This window comes from Conger conger, chromosome 2 (assembly GCF_963514075.1).
Source record: "Conger conger chromosome 2, fConCon1.1, whole genome shotgun sequence".
NCBI lineage: Eukaryota > Metazoa > Chordata > Actinopteri > Anguilliformes > Congridae > Conger > Conger conger.
Window position 1 is genome coordinate 86937486 of NC_083761.1, and position 20016 is coordinate 86957501.

The window sequence follows — 20016 nt, forward strand, 5'->3', positions numbered from 1 at the left end:
TTGATACCATTGGGCGAAAGGCAGGAATACACCCTGGACAGGTCGCCAGTCTATCGCAGGGCACACACACCATTCACTCACACACTCATACCTATGGGCAATTTAAACTCTCCAATCAGCCTAACCTGCATGTCTTTGGACTGTGGGAGGAAACCGGAGTACCCGGAGGAAACCCACGCAGACACGGGGAGAACATGCAAACTCCGCACAGAGAGGCCCCTGCCGAAGGGGATTCGAACCCAGGACCTCCTTGCTGTGGGACGGCAGTGCTCCCCACTGCACCATCCATGCCGCCCTGTATAATGACGAGGAACAAATTGTTTTATTTGGAGCATCTTTGGGAGAGACTGGCAAAGGTGTGTGTGCAGACAGTAGCAACAAGCGAAGGAGAAAAAACTGGCACATGACACCACTGTATTTTTTATAAAAATGTATTGTTCGATTTTGTACTTGTCACAATAATTAATCCCACCAATCTTCAACATCCTTTTAGTCTTACAATAATACCAATCTTATTATTATTATTATTATTTTATGACAGAAGCAATTGAAGCTGCCTAAATCCACAGAAGAACTGTGGCTAGTTCTCCAAGATGGAGAAAGGGTGGTCACACCAAATATTGATTTGATTTAGATTTTTCTTCTGTGCATTCTCTTCTTCTGTTCATTTAATTGATAAAAAATAAACTATTAACATTTGTATTTTTGAAATAATTATTTCCACACCTGCCTAAAACCTTTTGACAACAATATCCAATTTTTTAAAATTATATTTCCGACAAGGTGAAAGTCTTCTGAGCATTTTCATTAGTTTTTGAGAACAAGAGCTTTGGAACTATTAATCGTAAAAATGTCAACTTCATTTGGAAATGCTCAAAATACTTTCAGGCAATCTTATCCGGAAAGGTCCAGGGTGGGTGCAGGTTTCTGTTTTAGCCAAGCTTCAACTGATTAACTACTCATGATCCATAGATCCCTCAAGATCTTGAAATAGAATCGCGTGACTTCATGCTGGGCTTAAACGGAAACCTACATTTGAGCAAAAAAAGGAAATGGGAGGCCCCAGCAAATGTCTTTCAGGGAAGGGCTCAGTTTATCTTAGAGCTCAGAGGTGCAGGTCTGAGGATCCACTCTGCTCTGTGGAAGGGTGCGTTTGTCTGCGCTGAAGATGGAGAGATGTCTGCTGTTCCTCTCTCTCTCCTCCCTCCTCCTGCTCTCCACAGCCAGTGAGTACCAGCTTCATCCTCCTCTCCTGCTTCTCCACACCCAGTCAGGGTCAGAGACTGGGGGCCAGGGCCAAGGGGTCAGAGGGTCTGCTGGTCAAAGGGCTCTCCAGTAAGAGCAGGGTTACAGGCAGCCTGTAAACACCACAGATTACTGGAGGGACATTTCTCTGCATGATTCATTGAGTTTTCATCAAACAAATGTTATTATGAATTATTTAGAAAATGTTTCTGTATTTATTTGACATACTCTCTTCACAGCAGTGCATTTGAGTTCCTCATGAGAGCACTTTAATAAATTATTTTTAAATATATATATTTTAAAAAAATGACAAAAAAAAAAAGTATACAAACACTAACAAGTACTAGTGGTAACGCCTGTGGAAACCTTAACTTTCTAAGCAGGGCTAAAGCAACATTGATCCAGAGTCAGACTTCTTATGAAGATCTTTTAAAATAACAGACTCTGAAAAGTTAATATCCTCAACCTCTTCTTATACAAATATATAATAATAATATATGAAATATTACTTAAAGCTCACATTGGTTTGAATATGTGGCATGGTTTTTTTTAAAGCATGTTGTCAACTAAAATTTAAAAAATAAATATGGAAATTTATCAAGTGGCGGCACGGATGGTGCAGTGGGTAGCACTGCCGCCTCACAGCAAGGAGTTCCTGGGTTCGAATCCCCGTCGGCCTCTCTGTGGGGAGTTTGCATGTTTTCCCCGTGTCTGCGTGGGTTTCCTCCGGGTACTCCGGTTTCCTCCCACAGTCCAAAGACATGCAGGTTAGGCTGATTGGAGAGTCTAAATTGCCCATAGGCATGAGTGTGTGAGTGAATGGTGCGTGTGCCCTGCGATGGACTGGCGACCTGTCCAGGGTGTATTCCAGCCTTTCGCCCAATGTATGCTGGGATAGGCTCCAGCCCCCCTGCGACCCTGATCAGGATAAGTGGGTTCAGATAATGGATGGATGGATGGAATTTAACACATGAAAAAAGATATCCTGATAAATAGTGATTGTTTAACGGGCAGGCATTTCATGAAGCACAACTACAGATATGAACTGTTTCCTCATGGTGAAAACAACATTCGACTGAAAACAAAACCATCACAAATGTGAAACATTAAAAACCCTTTTTGCTTTATATATAAAAAATGCAAAGTAGATGTGTTATGTTCGGCTCTGAGAACCCAAACGCAGACCACAGGATAATCCAAAATCGTTGTTTATTTGTCCGAAGTCGTAGCCAGGAGATCCAATACAATGACAAAAACGAAAGGCAAAAGAATAGTCGAAAACAGGTGAGGGGGGGTCAAAAATCCGGAAAATCAAAAGGCTAAAGTACAGAAGGGCGAAGGCCAAAATCGAAGTCCGAAAACAAAGCAGAATGTCAAAAAACCAGAAAAGCAGAAAGGCAAACGAAACAAAAGGGCAAGGCAGGCTTGGAAATCAAAAGGCAAAGGGGTTTACGAAGGGTTAGGCTTACGAAGTTTTCCGCACTAAGACTGATCAACGTTCTGACAAGGAACAATGCAGAGACTGAGGTTTAAATACATGAGGGAAGGTAACAATCTAGGCGGGGCTGGGGAAAAGGTGGGCTAAACAAATAGACAACAGGTGGGGAAACATAATAGGGTAATAACATCATAACAGGAGGGAGACAAAAACGCAGACTGGATGCACGTAACCAACATGTAAAACCTACAGCTCCAGGTTAGGGAGTAGACATTTGCATAGCTTGAAGACGAAGTGATAGTTAGAGACAGGTGCAAATACTTCGCTGAAACTAAACAAGTAATCAGGGATAGCATAGGGAGGCGGAGTTACAGAACAGTGCAGAAATACTAAGAGATGCGTTAGTGAGTTAGTCTCCCCCTCTCCGAACCTCCACCTCACGCTCATGACTACTGTCTGTTCTGGCTCCACGGTGGTGGAACGAACTCCCCGTTCAGGTCAGAACTGGAGAATCTCTCCCCACCTTCAAGCGCAAACTGAAGACGCACCTCTTCAAGCAGCACCTCTCCCCATCCCTCCCTACCTCCCTGTGAACCTTAATTGTTGTCTTTGTGATTTACTTTGTGTTTTGATATTTTTAGTTGGCTAGGTAAGCAGTATGTGGATAGTTAAGTTTGGTCACTTTTGCTTTGTTGTTTGTTTATTTGTTGATTTAAAAATAATAAATAAATAAATATAGGCACTGGTCCTTATCTTTGTTGTACGGGTAGCAATTGAAATTGTACTTCCCTCCAGGGTCTTTCAGCGCACTTATCCCTGGTTATGGGGATGCACTTTGCTGTACGTCGCTCTGGATAAGAGCGTCTGCCAAATGCCAATAATGTAATGTAATGTAATATTTCTAAACTACCCAATAAAAGTGATTGTTAGTTAGTTAGTTAGTTAGACAGACAGTAAGTATATCAAACGGATTAGTTCTGTACAAAACCTAGATTAGTAGTAGTTAGTAAGAATCGTGCTTTACAACATTTAACTACCAAGAAAAAGCCGGAAGTAAGAATCGCGAGTTGAGAAGGAATTTCTTGAAAACCCGAAAATACCGTAAACCCGAATAGTGGGACACGCAGACAGGGGAGTGACTCGGCTGGTGAACATTCAGACGCAGACATAACAGGGGAGGACAAATGAGAACTGTAATAGAAAACACTAACCGATGAGCTATGAATAATTAACAAGAATAAACATGAATACCTACAGGACAAATACAGAAACATTTCAAGATGCCATGCATACAGGTTTCTAGCCATGACTAATTTGCAACCCCTGTCCCGGGCCAAATTTTTTAAAGTTAAAACAGGAAATACAGAAGCAGTGAACTTCAAATAATACCTAAATATTAAAAAGTGGTACAGATAAAAGACTAAAATAAGGACAAACACTAAAATAAGGGCAAAGACAAAAATCAAAATGTTAATAATACATAAAATCAGTGTTCACAGACTTGCTTCAGTTTCAGCATGTGTGTTTAAAAATCTTGAGCTCTTTCAATGTTTTAATTTCAGATGGTAATGTGCTGCCTTAATAGGTATGTAATGTCTAATTAAGCGGAAGCAATTGAAATTTGTTTTGACAGTTTTGCACAACCTCTTTACATGATTATCGAACTTAAGGTGAGAGTCTAAATTAACACCTAAAAATGTCATTTCATGTACCTCATCTAGCTCTTGCTCGTCAATCTTTATTCTTAAATTTTCATTGAAATGTATTTTTTATTAAAAAGCACATTGAGACCGTCTTATTACAGTTCAGAGTCAGATGAGTATTTCAGAGCCACTGTGACACACCAGACATTTATTTTGTGAGCATCTCTGCTGCCATATGAGGGTTTTTTTGCTTGCACATATATAATTGTGTCGTCCGCATAGATTTGGCATCTAACTCTTTTACAGCAGTCAGGTAAGTCATTTACATATAAACTAAAAAGCAAAGGGCCTAAAATTGAACCTTATGGGATTCCCATTTGGCAAGTTTGGGCAGATGACTGGGTAGAATTTATTCTAACACATTGCTCTCTGCATTCAAGATAAGATCTAAAGCAGGTTATTGCATTGTTTGAAAAATGAAATCGTTGCAGTTTATTTGAAAGAATTTCATGGTTCACAGTACAAAAATACTGCTCCCACTACACTGCCTTCATCTAATGACTGTTTTATAGTTTCAGTGAGGTAACAGTTTGCTAACTCTGTTGAGTACCTTGGTCTGAATTCAAATTGTTTGGGGTGCAGAAGGTGAGTAGTTGTTTAGCAACTGTTTTTTCAAGAACCTTTGAGAGTGCAGATAAAATTGAAATTGGTCTATAGTTAGAGACCTGGTCAAGTGCTCCAGACTTGGAATTGGGGTGATAATTACCGATTTCCAGTGCTGAGGAAACTCATTAGTTCTGATTGATAAATTGACCACATGTGTTACTGGCGTTAAGAGAAGAGAACTGTGTTTTTAAAAATAAACAAAATAACAAAATTATCCTTGGCCTTAGATTGCCTTCACTGCGTGATAACCTTACCAGTCTTTCTTTGATCTACTTCTTTAATATAAAAGGATGTTGATTTGTCTCTCAGTGTATCTTTTACCTGTACTGGTTGGAAACTTGCTGCCATTTCCTCAGCTGATTGAGTAAAAAATTTATTAAATTTGTTTGCAATTTCAATACTTTCATTACTAACTAATTTCTATAATAAATTCCACTGTTGATTTTTGTGGGTTAGGCACTCAATTGGCTAAAATATTTAAGTGCTTCCAAAGTGCCAAGCTTTTCCCCTCTGATTCTGTGATCAACTGCATGAAGTAACATGTTTTTTCATCAGGTGGCGAATATCCTTATTCTGCCACAGTAAAGCCCTACTACACTGTGGGTGCTTCAATGAGTGTATTTCTGAATCACATCTATAAAGTGTTTTTGTCATTGTAGTACTTAAAACAGGTATTTAAATCTTGAATTTGTTTAATGTTATCCCAATTAATATTCTGTAATTCATTTTCGAATTGTTATTTTATTCTTCGGGATGCCTGTGAACTCTGGATAATTTTCTAACGATTAAAATCATGTTATGGTCGGACAGACCTGTAATTAAATTGTACGTCTTTGTCACTCACTCAGTTCTATTCGTGAAAATCAAATCAATAAGGGTTTTACTGACTTTAGTAAGTCTTGTTTGCTCACCCCCCCCCCCCCCCTCCCCAATCTGTCTTTTCAAAAACAAACGTAACCAGGTACAGCAATTATATGTGTTGGGATATTACTCTTTAACCAAGATTCACTTCGACACTTCTTTAGAGGAACCATCCTTCCCCATCTGCAGGGGATCACGGCTGAGTGCAGAAGATGCCTCTTCTGTGGAAATCATTTTCACTTTTCCAGTCTTTACCCTGTTACATGTCATTAAGGTGTCTACCATTTACCAGATACTTTTATCCAGAGGGAATTAAAGTGTAAACACAGGTGCAAAGATCAGGGAAGGAAGTGCAGCAATTCTCTGGAGAGGGAAAATATCATCCCAGGAGACCCAACGTATCTGCAAAACTCCAATAAGAATGCACATCATCCCAGTCTAAATAAGTAAAATTAAGTTTTACAACTCTTATTTTTTTGATCCTGATTACATTTTGACAATGTCCTTTTTTGCAATGGCTTGGAACTTCTGATATCTGCACGTGCTTTTTAATACCATATCAGCATTCTCCTTCCAATTATCAGGCCAGTGAAACAGTTTTTGTGTCTGACAAAGTAAAAAGGTTTTCTCCCCCTTGTGGCCAACGTGTGTCCCTGCAGTCTGTAGGGGCTTCTTCTCCCTGAGAGATGAGCGCTGTCACAGAAGTGTCATCTGCTTAATCAGTCATGTGACAGGCCTCACTGGCAGAGCTCATATCACTGGTGTCCAGTGCACAAAGCAAGGCAGATAGAGCGCACCCTAGTGGTGTCCCTGTGTTACTACAGACACTGCTGGGGTCATCCTTTGAAGCCACAGGGAATATGGTCCAACAGGTTAACCCCTTCCCCGCCAATTATTTTGGAAAAAACCAGACAATTTTTAAATTTTTAAATTTAATATAGTATTTTTATGCTGATTATGAAAAAGAACTTGTATTTCATTTTTTCCCCATTTTTGTGGTTGAAATTTTATTTTGAAAATAAAAGTGTTTAGACCTGTTTACTCGTCCGTGACTGAAAAAAAACACATTCGGTCAAAACGTATATACTCGTCTCCGCCGGGGAAGGGGTTAATCAGTATTAAAGATCTTTAATCAGTGTTTTTACATGACCATGTGTATCAAGAAGATGTTTCTATCCTGTATAGCATAAAAAATCTATGCATATTCTTCACTTCTTTAGGCCGTGTTGGCCAATGGTAAAAAGCATTCTGCAATCTTGAAGCCTGTACAGGCATAGCAGCAAATACCTTTCAGTTTAAGGAAACCTTTCTTGAGTTGTCTTAAATCTGTTCATTCGTGAAGTTAATCTCTCTCTCTCTCTCTCTCTCTCGCTCTCCCTCTCTCTCTCTCTCTCTCAGGCAGGGAGGATGTGAGGCTGGTGAATGGTAGCAGCCCCTGTGCTGGGAGAGTGGAGGTTTACCATCGGGGAGAGTGGGGGACAGTGTGTGATGATCACTGGGACATGAGAGGTGCTGGGGTGGTGTGCAGACAGCTGGGCTGTGGAGATGCTGTAGATGCACTAGGAGAGGCTCACTTTGGACCAGGGTCTGGGAGAATATGGATGGCTCATGTGTCCTGCAGTGGATCAGAATCCTCACTGAAGCAGTGTGGGTCACTAGGATGGGGTGAACATCACTGTAATCATGGAGCGGATGCTGGAGTGATCTGCTCAGGTTGGACTCAGCTCTTACAATAGTCTTATACCAAATGGCACTTTGGATTTACGTGAGGATATGTACATTTTTAAAAGCAAACTTATACTACATGTGTCTAAAACATAGTATTTCATTTTTTAATGTTGTGTTATAAACTGATGTGTGCATTGTGCCATTCACTGAACTAACCAGAGTTTGCACAGTTGCAACAGACTCATGTTTATGTTCTTTCTTGTTATGTTGCTCTTATTTTGTAAATGTGATTGGCTCATCTCCTAAAGAGGTTGACAGGTAATTGTCTCACCTCAGACTGCAGTAGACGTGTGATTGGCTCATCTCACACCCTATGTATAATAGCTGTGCAGTCCTGTGTTCAGACAGCTGTGCTGAATGTTGTCTCTGGAATAAGGTGCCAGCCATTGCTAATGATTCTCTCTTTATTCTCTGTTCAACTGCAGAGGTCAGGCTGGTGGGTGGGACTGACCGGTGCTCTGGGAGAGTAGAGGTGCATCATGGGAGCTCCTGGGGCACTGTGTGTGATGCTGACTTTGACCAGCAGGACGCAGAGGTTGTGTGCAGGGAGCTGGGCTGTGGGGCTCCTCAAGAGCTGCGCGGGGCAGCTGCATTCGGCCAGGGCGAGGGCCAGGTGTGGGCAGAGGAGATTCAGTGTAGAGGCAACGAATCTCAGATTAACTTTTGCCCCACAGCACCCTCACAGAATCAACCCTGCTCCCATGGAAACGATGTGAGCCTGGTGTGTTCTGGTAAGAGTCTTCTGTGCACTGTGAGAGTTTCTGCGATGCTGGGTGAATATAGCCCCTTAATAGGCCATATGAGTTTATATTTAACAAGGTCTTTATTCATTATACTGTGAAATGTTACACGTCAGTATGTGTGAGTTTAATCAAGTGTGGAGTTTGGATGATCTCCCAGATATGTACTTAGAACCATCTCAACATCCTAATTTCCTCTGTTCAGGGCAGAACTGTTCTTACATCTGGAAAGGCAAACTTATATACTCAGTGACCACTATATTAGGTAGACCTGTACACCAGCTTGTTTATGGAAATATTGAATCAGCCAATAATGTGGCAGCACCTAAATGCCTAAAAGAATGCAGACATGGTGGAGAGGTTCAGTTGTTTTTCAGACCAAATGTCAGAATGGGGAAGAAATGTGATCTAAGTGACTGGTTGATGTTGGTGCCAGACAGGGTGGTTTGAGTATCTGCTGATCTCCTGGGGTTTTCATGCACAACAGTCTCTAGAGTTTGTGGAGAATGGTGCGAAAAACTAAAAACATCTAGTGAGCAGCAGTTCTGCGGGCAGAAACACCTTGTTAATGAGAGAGGTCAGAGGAGAAGGGCCAGACTGGTCAAAGCTGACAGGAAGTCGACAGTAACACAAACTACTACACATTACAGCAGTAGAACAGCATCTCTTCACACACAACGTGTCAAACCTCTAAGTAGATAGGCTACAGCAGCAGAAGACCAATAAGTCTAATAAATGCCTAAAACAGTGCTCACTGAGTGTATATAGTGCTATTATTTCAATTTGAGTATCTCTATCTCTCTCTCTCTCTCTCTCTCTCTCTCTCTCTCTCTCTCTCTCAGGCAGGGAGGATGTGAGGCTGGTGAATGGTAGCAGCCCCTGTGCTGGGAGAGTGGAGGTTTACCATCTGGGAGAGTGGGGGACAGTGTGTGATGATTGGTGGGACATGAGAGGTGCTGGAGTGGTGTGCAGACAGCTGGGCTGTGGAGATGCTGTAGATGCACTAGGAGAGGGTCACTTTGGACCAGGGTCTGGGAGAATATGGATGGGTGCTGTGTCCTGCAGTGGATCAGAATCCTCACTGAAGCAGTGTGGGTCACGAGGATGGGGTAAACATCATTGTAATCATGGAGAGGATGCTGGAGTGATCTGCTCAGGTTGGACTCAGCTCTTACAATAGTCTTATACCAAACGGCACTTTGGATTTAAATGAGGATATGTACATTTTTAAAAGCAAACTTATATTACATGTGTCTAAAACATAGTATTTCATTTTTTAATGTTGTGTTATAAACTGATGTGTGCATTGTGCCATTCACTGAACTAACCAGAGTTTGCACAGTTGCAACAGACTCATGTTTATGTTCTGTCTTTTTATGTGCTCTTATTTTGTAAATGTGATTGGCTCATCTCCTAAAGAGGTTTACAGGTAATTGTCTCACCTCAGACTGCAGTAGATGTGTGATTGGCTCATCTCACACCCTATGTATAATAGCTGTGCAGTCCTTTGTCCAGACAGCTGTGCTGAATGTTGTCTCTGGAATAAGGTGCCGGCCATTGCTAATGATTCTCTCTTTATTCTCTGTTCAACTGCAGAGGTCAGGCTGGTGGGCAGGACTGACCTGTGCTCTGGGAGAGTAGAGGTGCATCATGGGAGCTCCTGGGGCACGGTGTGTGATGCTGACTTTGACCAGCAGGACGCAGAGGTTGTGTGCAGGGAGCTGGGCTGTGGGGCTCCTAAAGAGCTGCGTGGGGCAGCTGCATTCGGCCAGGGCGAGGGCCAGGTGTGGGCAGAGGAGATTCAGTGTACAGGCAACGAATCTCAGATTAACTTCTGCCCCAAAGCACCCTCACAGAATCAACCCTGCTCCCATGGAAACGATGTGAGCCTGCTGTGTTCTGGTAAGAGTCTTCTGTGCACTGTGAGAGTTTCTGTGATGCTGGGTGAATATAGCCCCTTAATAGGCCATATGAGTTTATATTTAACAAGGTCTTTATTCATTATACTGTGGAATGTTACATGTCAGTGTGTGTGAGTTTAATCAAGTGTGGAGTTTGGATGATCTCCCAGATATGTACTTAGAACCATCTCAACATCCTAATTTCCTCTAATCAGGGCAGAACTGTTCTTACATCTGGAAAGGCAAACTTATATACTCAGTGACCACTATATTAGGTAGACCTGTACACCAGCTTGTTAATGGAAATATTGAATCAGCCAATAATGTGGCAGCACCTAAATGCATAAAAGAATGCAGACATGGTGAAGAGGTTCAGCTGTTTTTCAGACTAAATGTGGGAAGAAATGTGATCTAAGGGGTTGATGTTGGTGCCAGACAGAGTGGTTTGAGTATCAACTGATCTCCTGGGATTTTCACGCACAACAGTCTCTAGAGTTTGCGGAGAATGGTGCGAAAAACAAAAAACATCCAGTGAGCAGCAGTTCTGCGGGCAGAAACACCTTGTTAATGAGAGAGGTCAGAGGAGATGGGTCAGACTGGTCAAATCTGACAGGACGTTGACTGTAATGCCAACAAGTATGCATTACAGCAGTGGCATCTCTGAACACACAACGTGTCAAACCTCTAAGTGGATAGGCTACTGCAGCAAAAGACCAATAAGTCTATAAAATAAGATTATGTTACATTAATGGCATTTGGCAGACGCTCTTATCCAGAGCGACGTACAACAAAGTGAAAAGTGCATATCCATGACCAGGGATAAGTGCGCTGAAAGACCCTAGAGGGAAGTACAATTTCAACTGCTGCCTGTACAACAACGATAAGGACCAGGCCCTATTTGATTATCGTTTTTTTATTTTTTATTATTAGTATTATTATTATTATTTTCAATTGTAATACCGCAACATGCAAATGTATGAACAAACTGCTTACCTAGCCAAACTAAACATCCTCATACACAAGTGAATAACACAGGTAAAGACAACAATTAAGGTTTACAGGGAGGTGGGGAGGGACAGGGAGAGGTGCTGCTTGAAGAGGTGCGTCTTCAGTTTGCGCTTGAAGTTGGCAAGAGATTCTGCTGATCTGACCTCCACGGGGAGTTTGTTCCACAACCGTGGAGCCAGAACAGACAGCAGTCATGAGTGGGAGGTGGAAGTGTGGAGAGGGGGAGGCACCAAGTGGCCTGTGGAGGCCGAACGAAGAGGTCTGGCAGGGGTGTAGGGTCTGATGAAGAGGTCTGGCAGGGGTGTAGGGTCTGATGATTTTTTGGAGGTAAGTAATAAATAAGTTATAAATACCTAATAAAGTGCTCACTGAGTTTAGATAGTGTATTAGGCTAGTATTTTAACATTTAAAACTGTCACTGCTGTACAGTGTACAAAGCCAGGGAGATGGAGATTTGGGTGTGCTCTTTGTTCCTGCAGACAGTGCTGGGGTCATATACTTTAAATCCACAGTATGGTGTACGCTCATCCCCTCCTCTCTTTCTCTCTCTCTCTCTCTCTCCCTCTCTCTCTCTCTCTCTCTCTCAGGCAGGGAGTATGTGAGGCTGGTGAATGGTAGCAGCCCCTGTGCTGGGAGAGTGGAGGTTTACCATCTGGGAGAGTGGGGGACAGTGTGTGATAATTGGTGGGACATGAGTGATGCTGGGGTGGTGTGCAGACAGCTGGGCTGTGGAGATGCTGTAGATGCACTAGGAGAGGCTCACTTTGGACCAGGGTCTGGGAGAATATGGATGGGTGCTGTGTCCTGCAGTGGATCAGAATTCTCACTGAAGCAGTGTGGGTCACCAGGATGGGGTGAACATCGCTGTGATCATGGAGAGGATGTTGGAGTGATCTGCTCAGGTAGGACTCAGTGTTATTCAGCTCTTACCAATGTTCTTAACCTAACTCAGCACATTGGAGTTAAATGAGGATATAGTGTAATGATATTCATCAACAAATACATCATTTTCCTATTATTTAAATTTCATAATCTCTAAAACGTAGTACTACATTATTTAAGTTCTGTTCTAATGTAATGTGTGCATTGTTCCATTCGCTGAACTAATCCAGAATGTACACAGTGCAACAGACTCTCATATTTATGATGTACTTGCTCTTGCTCTGTAGCTATCAGAATGTTTATACATTTTAGTCTCAGTCTGTCACTACAGTGTACACGTGATTGACTCATCTAACACTGCAGATGATGTGTGATGGCTCATCTCACACAGCAGTAGACGTGTAATTAGATAGATAGATAGATCATTGCATTTATATCACACTTTTCTTGACACTCAAAGCGCTTTACAGTGATGAGGGGGAAACTCGCCTCAACCACCACCAATGTGTAGCACCCAACTGGGCGATGCACAGCTGCCATTTTGCACCAGAACGCTCACCACACACTAGCTGAGGTGGAGAGGGAGAGAATAATGCTTTTTCCAATTAAGGCAGGGAATGACTATATGGCTGGTTGAGAGAGGCAGGTTAGCCATTTAGCCAGGACACTGGGGAACCCCTTCTCTTTGAGAAGAGTGTAATGAGATCTTTAATGACCTCAGTGAGTCAGTCCCACCGTTTTACTCCTCCTCTGAAAGATGGCGTCTCCTACAGCACAGTGTCCCCATCACTATGTTGGGGCATCGGGGGTAACTGAACCAGAGGGAAGATCTCCCCCGAACTGGCCCCCAACAACACTTCCAGCAAAAACTTAGGTTTCCCAGGAGGTCTCCCATCCAAGTACTAACCAAGCGCACACCTGCTTAGGTTCAGCAGGAGCAGGGTGCATGATGGTATAACAATACCATGATGGCTTGGCTCATCTCACACTGCTGTACTCCATGTATAATACGTCTAATTATACGTATAATTGTTGTACGTCGCTCTGGATAAGAGCGTCTGCCAAATGCCAATAATGTAATGTAATGTAATGTGTTCTGTGTGAAAAATGTACTGTGCAGTGTGCACTATCTCTGCTGAATCCCTTGATGGTCAGTTGCTCCTCTTTATTATTTAAATAAAAAGCTCCAGGTTGCTGGATGGCTCATTTAGGTAGGGCACCACACTGTGGTGCATGGTTGAGCTCCATGGTCTCTGATCAAATCCCAACCATGCCAGTGCCCTCTGTGGGTAACAAGTTTAAACAAATAAACAAACAAACAAAGAACTGTAACTCCAAGGTCGGTGGTTCTAATCCCGGTGTAGCCACCGTAAGATCCGCACAGCCGTTGGGCCCTTGAGCAAGGCCCTTAACCCTGCATTGCTCCAGGGGAGGATTGTCTCCTGCTTAGTCTAATCAAGTGTACGTCACTCTGGATAAGAGTGTCTGCCAAATGCCAATAATGTAATGTAATGTAATAATAGCTGTGCAGTCCTGTGTTCAGACAGCTGTGCTGAATGTTGTCTCTGGAATAAGGTGCCAGTCATTGCTGATGATTCTCTCTTTATTATCTGTTCAACTGCAGAGGTCAGGCTGGTGGGCGGGACTGACCTGTGCTCTGGGAGAGTAGAGGTGCATCATGGGAGCTCCTGGGGCACGGTGTGTGATGCTGACTTTGACCAGCAGGACGCAGAGGTTCTGTGCAGGGAGCTGGGCTGTGGGGCTCCTAAAGAGCTGCGCGGGGCAGCTGCATTCGGCCAGGGCGAGGGCCAGGTGTGGGCAGAGGAGATTCAGTGTAGAGGCAACGAATCTCAGATTAACTTCTGCCCCACAGCAGCCTCACAGAATCAACCCTGCTCCCATGGAAACGATGTGAGCCTGGTGTGTTCTGGTAAGAGTCTTCTGTGCACTGTGAGAGTTTCTGTGATGCTGGGTGAATATAGCCCCTTAATAGGCCATATGAGTTTATATTTAACAAGGTCTTTATTCATTTTACTGTGAAATGTTACACATCAGTATGTGTGAGTTTAATCAAGTGTGGAGTTTGGATGATCTCCCAGCTATGTACTTAGAACCATCTCAACATCCTCATTCCTCTATTCATTACATTACATTACATTATTGGCATTTGGCAGACGTTCGTATCCAGAGCGACGTACAGTTGATTAGACTAAGCAGGAGACAATCCTCCCCTGGAGCAATGCAGGGTTAATGGCCTTGCTCAAGGGCCCAACGGCTGTGCGGATCTTATTGTGGCTACACCGGGATTAGAACCACCTTGTGTGTCCCAGTCATTTACCTTAACCACTATGCTACAGGCCGCCCCGGGGTGACCACTTTATTGCGTTGACCTGTACACCAGCTTGTTAATGCAAATATTGAATCAGCCAATAATGCGGCAGCAATGCATAAAAGCATGTAGACATGGTGAAGAGGTTCAGCTGTTTTTCAGACCAAATGTCGGAATAGGGAAGAAATGTGATCTAAGTGACTGGTTGATGTTGGTGCCAGACAGGGTGGTTTGAGTATCTGCTGATCTCCTGGGATTTTCACGCACAACAGTCTCTACAGTTTGCGGAGAATGGTGCGAAAAACAGAAATCATCTAGTGAGCAGAAGTTCAGTGGGAAGAAATGCCTTGTTCATGAGAGAGGTCAGAGGAGAAGGGCCAGACTGGTCAAAGCTGACAAACATGACAAACATTACAAACATTACAGACATGACAGGAGCGTTCCAGTGTGCTCACACACCAAATCTGGCATGCTTCACATTCCATTAATTTTCTATGGAGAGGCTTGCGGTGCGTGAAGTTTGCAGTCTGGTGAGTGCCGTGTACGTTTGGCGGTTCTGTATTTACATATCGTGATCTGCCCATGCAAATCAACTGAGTCCAGCACTGCTCGCATGGCTCACAAAACTAGGATCAAACTTTCAAACTAGGTATTGTTGGTAAAATATGAATCAGCATGTGTATTTCGTTTATTTTGCTCTTCAGATGTTTTCAAAAACATATTTTAATGGACTGTTTAAGAGGAATAGGACCCGCCATATTGTGATGTTTTGCCAAAACTCTCTCTCTCTCTCCCTCTCTCTCTCTCTCTCTCTCTCTCTTTCTCTCTCTCAGGCAGGGAGGATGTGAGGATGGTGAATGGTAGCAGCCCCTGTGCTGGGAGAGTGGAGGTTTACCATCGGGGAGAGTGGGGGACAGTGTGTGATGATTACTGGGGTATGAGAGGTGCTGGAGTGGTGTGCAGACAGCTGGGCTGTGGAGATGCTGTAGATGCACTAGGAGAGGCTCACTTTGGACCAGGGTCTGGGAGAATATGGATGGGTCCTGTGTCCTGCAGTGGTTCAGAATCCTCACTGAAGCAGTGTGGATCACTAGGATGGGGTAAACATGACTGTAATCATGGAGAGGATGCTGGAGTGATCTGCTCAGGTAGGACTCAGTGTTATTCATTTCTTACCAATGTTCTTTAAAAAACCCACACATTACAACAGTGGTATGCAGAAGCGCATCACTGAACACACAACAAATCATGGGATAGGCTACAGCAGTAGAAGTCCAAAGAAAAGCAAAATAAAAACCTTATGAAGTGCACTTTATTAGGTATCTATTTAACTCATCTTTTAGACTGGAGTCTTCTGCTCCTGTCGCCTATCCACTTAGAGGTTAGGCGTGTTGTGTGTTCAGAGATGCTCTTCTGCAAACCACTGTTGTAATGTGAGGTTATTTGCATTCCTGTCACCTTCCTGTCAGCTTTGACCAGTCTGGCCCTTCTCCTCTGACCTCTCTCATTAACAAGGCATTTATGCCCACAGAACTGCTGCTAATTGGACTTCTTTTTGTTTTTTGCACCATTCTTTGCGAATTCTCGAGACAAGTGTGTGTGAAAATCGTTCAGCAGAAGTTTCTGAAACCACCCTGTCTTCCACCATCGTCTTTGTAATGGACAGGTTTAACATCTTCATCATCACTGCCACCGTAATCAGCACCATAGAGTATATATATTTATTTTATTAATTAACAAAGGAATACAGTAAGAATTCAGTATACAGGGAATAGTGTACAAACAGAACAAAAACAAAAGAGCCAGGGGTATATCACACTCGAAAAATATAAGATATAACATTAAGTGCTTTGATAGCCTTTTTGTTTGTTGAATTAGAAAGTAGTTTCACATATCGTTCAACATCTTTCATGAAAACAACAATGTAAGGTTTTTTTATTCCTAAATTTACATTTATGAATGAAACATTTTGCCAGCATCAATATCAAATTTATTATATAAAAAAAAAAAAATTCTTGGGTTATTGAAAAAAGCAAACACCTAATTTTTCCCAAAATAAATTAAATTATTAAAAGATATTATCAATGACAAATCTGCAAAGGTCTTGCCAAAATTTCTTGGTGTGAGAACAATGCCAAAATAGGCGTAAAACTGTTTCTGGATATTCATCACAAAAAGAGCAGTTTGTGTATATGTCTCTTTAAATATTTTGAAATGGTGACATTATTGATAATGCTAGCTAGCTAGTTTGCTTTCATAAGGACGTTAACTTCAGGTTGTGCTTTTATCTTAACTTGGATAGCTAGCTCGCAACAATTATGATTGGATAAGCCAGCATCCTTACCTTAGCTATCGATCATAGTTGAAATAGTAAGTTAGCTAGCGTGTGAAAACTCACAGCGCGAGCGTCTATCATGGAGGTAGCTATGGTAACAAACCACAATGTGTGGAAAGTGGGGACACGGTCTATCAATCATAGCTAATTGATGTACATTTGTTTTATTGTTGCCTAAAGACAACTGGCAAGTGTCACATTCAACCACCATGTTACTGTTTAAATCAACAGAATGCAGTCCTCTCTGTTCTGATAGAATGGGAAATCATAATGCTTTAGCTCTTAGCCGTAACCCTAACCAGCTCCACTGCAGTCATATCTGCATTACAATAGCACAGGGGTGTCTAATCTTATCTGGAAAGGACCAAGGTGGGTTCAGGTTTTTGTTTTAGCCCATCAGAATCGGTGTATCGTAGTGCTGGGCAAAAACAAGAACTCCTGCTCACACCGGTCCTTTTTGGATAAGACTGGGGGCGACATTGGCTCAGGAGGTAAGAGCAGTCGTCTGGCAGTCGGGGGGTTGCTGGTTTATCCCCTGGGTGTGTCGAAGTGTCCCTGAGCAAGACACCTAACGCCCAGTTGCTTCTGATGAGCTGGCTGGTGCCTTGCATGGTAGCCAATTGCTGTTGGTGTGTGTGTGTGTGAATGGATGAATGAGCACCATCAATTATACAGCGCTTTGGATAAAGGCGCTATATAAATGCAGACCATTTGCCATTTGATTAGACACCCCTGATCTAGCAGTTAGAGCGTTGACCCCGCCCACACCTACTCTGAGGCGGTCACATGGTTTCCCAGTACATGGATGAGTGAAATGCTCTCAGCTGAATACCAGGTTAAAGCCCGTTTGCACTGTATGTTTGATGAGAACATTATTATGAGGGAGAAGCTCAGTCTGTTCTCTGTCTTACAGAGACACCCCAGGCTGTCTTGACGGTCTCTCCTCATGGGCGGATATATAGAGGACAAGCTGTCAGTCTCTCTTGTGAGGTCACAGTGCCCTCTGCTGGCTGGGAATATTATTGGTACAAAGGAAATGGATCAAGTGGCACTGCCCTCATTGCCAGTACAGCTGAAGGCTCGTACACCCTCAGTGCTGCAGCTCTTGCACACACCGGGGAGTACAGCTGCAGAGCAGGGAGGAGCAACCCAGTCTGGTACACAGAGTACAGTCCCCCTGTCCACATACAGGTAACAGGTGAGTGCTGTTACACAGAGTACAGTCATCCTGTCCACATACAGGTAACAGGTGAGTGCTGGTACACAGAGTACAGTCACCCTGTCCACATACAGGTAACAGGTGAGTGCTGGTATACAGAGTACAGTCACCCTGTCCACATACAGGTAACAGGTGAGTGCTGTTACACAGAGTACAGTCACCCTGTCCACATACAGGTAACAGGTGAGTGCTGTTACACAGAGTACAGTCACCCTGTCCACATACAGGTAACAGGTGAGTGCTGTTACACAGAGTACAGTCACCCTGTCCACATACAGGTAACAGGTGAGGGCTGATATGCCTCTGTGTGTAAAACTTGCAAGGTCCCATAATGCAGTGGGTATAACTGAAAAATCACATAATTTCTGGTAATTCTGGTATCCTGTTTGTTCAATAACTGCCAACAAACTTTTCCAGTGTTCATTATTGAATATCTTTTCAAAATAGTATTCATAAAATAATTCCATCTGCCTTGGTTTGTTCTTTGTCCCTCTGTGAGGGTGATTTGTCTTCTCCACAGTCATAAATACACTGGTGTGAAAACGGAACAGTGACCCAGTCTGTCTGCTTCCCACAGCACTGCCTAAGGCCACTCTGGATGTAGAGCCAAAATGGTGTCCACTGTACCCTGTATTACAGTACACTGCATTTACTTACTGTAGCAGATGCATTACAGTACACTGCATTCACTTACTGTAGCAGATGCATTTCAGTACACTTACTGTAGCAGATGCATTACAGTACACTGCATACACTTACTGTAGCAGATGCATTACAGTACACTGCACACACTTACTGTAGCAGATGCATTACAGTACACTGCATACACTTACTGTAGCAGATACATTGCAGTGCACTTACTGTTGCAGATGCATTACAGTACACTGCATTCACTTACTGTAGCAGATGCATTACAGTACACTACATTCACTTACTGTAGCAGATGCATTACAGTACACTGCGTACACTTACTGTAGCAGATGCATTACAGTACACTTACTGTAGCAGATGCATTACAGTACACTTACTGTAGCAGATGCATTGCAGTACACTTACTGTAGCAGATGCTTATGTTCAGAGTGACGTTCAGCACAGGAGCAATGTATAGCAGTATGCATCCCTCATCTCTGTGTCTCCACAGGCAGAGTGATGTATGGTCTGGTTGCTGCTCCTCTCCTGCTGGCCACCATTGTACTGTGTGTGAAATGGTACAGGAGACCAGGTGATGTGCTTTCACTGGGATGCACACTTACTCTCTAAAACATGATGTGTGTTTCAGGGCTCAGGCTGCAGCTCTGCTCACTCACAGTTCTCTCTCATCTGTTGTGTCTGTACGTGTTTGTTGATGTACAGGGCCGTCTAATGAAACAGCTGTCCGCTACACTGGAGGGAATGTGGAAATTGCCATGTAAAACACACAGAGGCTGGGTCCGTGTACTCATGTGAAATGAGAATGAAGTCTGAGAGCTCAGGACTCTTTTTTCATCATTGTGATGTTTCTCAGCTTGCAGGAGGGGAAATTGGGGGTGCAGTCATGGGGGCATTTTAGGGAATGGGAACAGGAAGATGTTGTGTCTTTAGAGCGCAGCATCTGTACGATATGAGCACAGTTTCTGATTCACCTGGGCTGCACTTGTGATCCTCGTGTAGTTAGTTTGCTTTGATTGCTGTATGTTTGTTCTTGGTTAGGTCACTGAACTTTATGTTTGATGCAGTAAATTGACATAAATTGACTGAAATTGAATATGTTTGTCACCATGTGTCTGTATGTATTAAATTGGATAGATGTTAAACTCTGTGTTACATTATTTTTAAAGTGTAATGTAGTTATGTTACTCTTCCCCTATTTCAGAGTCACAAAAGTAAAAAAATTGAGACGGGTGCGTGGGGGCTGGACCCAAAATGCACGACTCAGAAAGAAAGGGTAGATAAAGTCCCGTCAGGGCTTTATTCGGGACGAATCCCAGGAGAGTGGTCAGAACAAGCAAAGTCCATACACGAAGATCCAGCCAAACAAATAG

General features: G+C 43.0%; 1 protein-coding gene across 1 annotated transcript in view; it reads left to right on the forward strand.

The window, feature by feature from the left end:
- The window catches only part of LOC133121440 (deleted in malignant brain tumors 1 protein-like), a 35923-nt gene extending 16321 nt beyond the window's left edge, over positions 1-19602 (forward strand). The window contains exons 5-10 of the mRNA XM_061230604.1: positions 13737-14042; positions 15275-15376; positions 15506-15589; positions 17690-17974; positions 19137-19217; positions 19349-19602. Of these exons, the coding sequence (XP_061086588.1) occupies positions 13737-14042; positions 15275-15376; positions 15506-15589; positions 17690-17974; positions 19137-19217; positions 19349-19407 (917 nt within the window). The 3' untranslated portion in view covers positions 19408-19602. The remainder of the gene's footprint in view (positions 1-13736; positions 14043-15274; positions 15377-15505; positions 15590-17689; positions 17975-19136; positions 19218-19348) is intronic.
- The last annotated feature ends 414 nt before the right edge of the window (positions 19603-20016 follow it).